This window comes from Gavialis gangeticus, unplaced genomic scaffold, assembly GCF_001723915.1.
Source record: "Gavialis gangeticus isolate Ggan-Ray unplaced genomic scaffold, GavGan_comp1, whole genome shotgun sequence".
NCBI classification, from domain to species: Eukaryota; Metazoa; Chordata; order Crocodylia; family Gavialidae; genus Gavialis; species Gavialis gangeticus.
The window spans coordinates 13,947,328-13,949,784 of record NW_017728980.1 but is presented as its reverse complement, the minus strand read 5'-3'; the positions used below and the strand labels follow the sequence as shown (position 1 = coordinate 13,949,784).

Below are 2,457 nucleotides of genomic sequence, written 5' to 3'. Positions count from 1 at the left end.
AGGGCTCATGCCAAATGCCTGCTCCTGATCATGAGAACGGCTGCAGGAGACTAGAACTGGACAGATACGGGGTGTGGCATGTCTGTGCAAGGGGGGAGCACTCCAGGTCTGGGATTCACTCGTTTGTGTCCTGCCAAACCCTGGATTTTCACTGCTTCGCTGCGCATAAATCCCCATCTCTGCCATGGTGGGTACAAGAACCTTATTTCTATGCCTGGATTCAGATTACTGAGTTAAACTGGTTCCAAGAGCCCTACTGGCCTGGATATATTGATATATTTGCTTGCAATGCTTACTTACAAGTTTTTACTGTTATGAACAATTTTGTATGAAATGGTACAAGCTAGCCTCCAGGCTGCTGGCAGCAATGCTGGCAGTACAGAGCTCTTACTATATGCTCTGGATAAACAGAGCCTGTTCGGCTGATGCCTGCAACCCGAAGGACTGTGCTCCTTTCCTCCTGATAACAGCAAGAAAGGTCATGAGTTCCCAGTTTCCAGAATGAATCACTGTATGCTGCACTTCAGCCAGTGCCGCAGGGCAAGCAAACGGCATCCTCCTCCAGTACAGTCAGCAACCAGCAAGAAGAGGGGACTGTTTCCCTCCATCCACGTGATGTGCTTGACTAAACAATGCCACAGTAGGAGACACAGAATGTGTGGCTTTGCACCTTGTGTGTCTTTCCCACCACGTGTCCAGTTGCTCTCCATACAGAAAATGTTGGGGTACAGAGTGTGCAGACTACAGGGAAAAGGGATTTTCCCATTCTCATCGTGGAAAGAGGCCAGGGGGATTTATGTCCTTTCGATGAAGCATTGATTCCTAATCCAAAAAATCCATGTTCTCATGACACCACTTGTTTGGCCCTCTGATTGCTCAATGAGCAATTTCTTCTCCTGGACTGCTCCTGTCTGCTGCGGTCTATCCCTGGAGCAGCCAAGAATTTAGTGCCATCCAGCCCAAAACTAAACACACTTCTGGACTGCAGGAACAGGATAATCTGACCTGGACACATATCAGAATGATGCCAAACTTCAGAAGATCTAGCTCTTGCATGGGCAGGCAGGGATCATACTGAGCTCACCACCAAAGGACATTTACCTTTCGCCGAGGTTTGGTGCATACGGATCTTTTTTGATGCCACAAACTGCAACACTTTCTCCACATTGCCCCGCATTTCTTGTGGGCTGGTAGGATTGACTTGAACTCCACTCAGCTTCTCACCAGCTGATGGAACAAAACAGTGTGATTAGAGGGTGGAACAGAACTGCTTGGTGCTGCGACTGCGAGGTTTACAGGTGCAAGGGCTGTTCCCAGGGGACAGCAAAGGAGCCCTACACATGACTTGTACCTGCACCTTAAGTGCAGGTGCTTCTCCCTGTTCCTTTAGGTATCTAATAACAGCAATAACTGAGCAGAACGTACATGGTGCCATCCACTGTCTGCATAGGGGCTTTTTGTGATAATTCCTCGTATTGGCTTGAATCAAGCTATGTCCTCTCCATGCAGATATGCTACACTGCACAGTCTCAGAGGAACAGCTTCATCCTCCAGACCCATGTCTGTTCAGCTGTATTATTTCCTTCTCATGAATACCTGGTTCCCAGCGGAGAGACGAATTCCTCCAGGAATCTCATCTATTAACACATACAGCTGAACTCCAGGCAATGCTTTCAGCAGCAGCCTGAGACACAGGTCAGCAGGACACAGGTTGATACACAGACAGACAACAAGTGAGGTTAAGCAGCCCCAATCTAGTCCCACCTTAGCCCACACACAATTATGGGTCCCTGATGCCATTCATCAATAGGGGAAATCCTTTCATGGGTTCCCTGAATTAGCTCAGCGCAGCCTCAGGGCCATTCCTACGGCCACTGTAGCAGGTTTTGCAACTGCTGTCACACAGTAAAGTGACTGCAGTCCTCAGAGGTGTCCACAGGGCCTGGCATTGGCCTGCTATCCAAAGTTTAGCAAGAGAAACTGCAGAGGAGTTTGATGGAAGGCATGCCTTTATGATCCATGATTTTCCTTCCTCTTAAATGAGGCTACCTGGCTCTAACATGATAAGGGGTGCTTGCTCAGCTATCTCCAAGAGATCTGACTGGCACACAAACAGATCCAGGTGAAACCTAGCCTCCTCCCTTTAATGCCCCAAAGCTGCCAAAGTGGAAATACTGCCCATTAGGGTTACTGACCTACAATCTCAATGAGGTAGGCAAGGATGACCCCATCTCGGAGATCCTGCCTTAGGTCCTGCACCGGCTTTATCGATGGCTTCTTCTTCAGCTGGGAATTCACCCAGGCCACATAAGCTTGAAGCTGCTGCTGTAAATGGAAAGCAAAACAAACTGTTTGTAAAGCATTGCTTTTTGGGGGGGGGGGGGGCTGCACACCCCGGGCTTTTGACACAACCGCATCCTTATTCAGAACCCTAGTGCAAAGGGGTTTCAGGCTGGT

The 2,457-nt window shown here is 48.9% G+C and overlaps 1 protein-coding gene across 3 annotated transcripts in view; it reads right to left on the bottom strand.

The window, feature by feature from the left end:
- Positions 1–2,457, bottom strand: part of DIXDC1 (DIX domain containing 1) — an 81,797-nt gene that overhangs the window by 35,202 nt on the left and 44,138 nt on the right. For all 3 annotated transcript variants that reach the window (XM_019510556.1, XM_019510574.1, XM_019510564.1), the window contains exons 2-3: positions 2,196–2,325; positions 1,102–1,227 (exon numbers count right to left, since the gene is read on the bottom strand). In XM_019510556.1, coding sequence (XP_019366101.1) covers positions 1,102–1,227; positions 2,196–2,325 — 256 coding nt within the window. The remainder of the gene's footprint in view (positions 1–1,101; positions 1,228–2,195; positions 2,326–2,457) is intronic.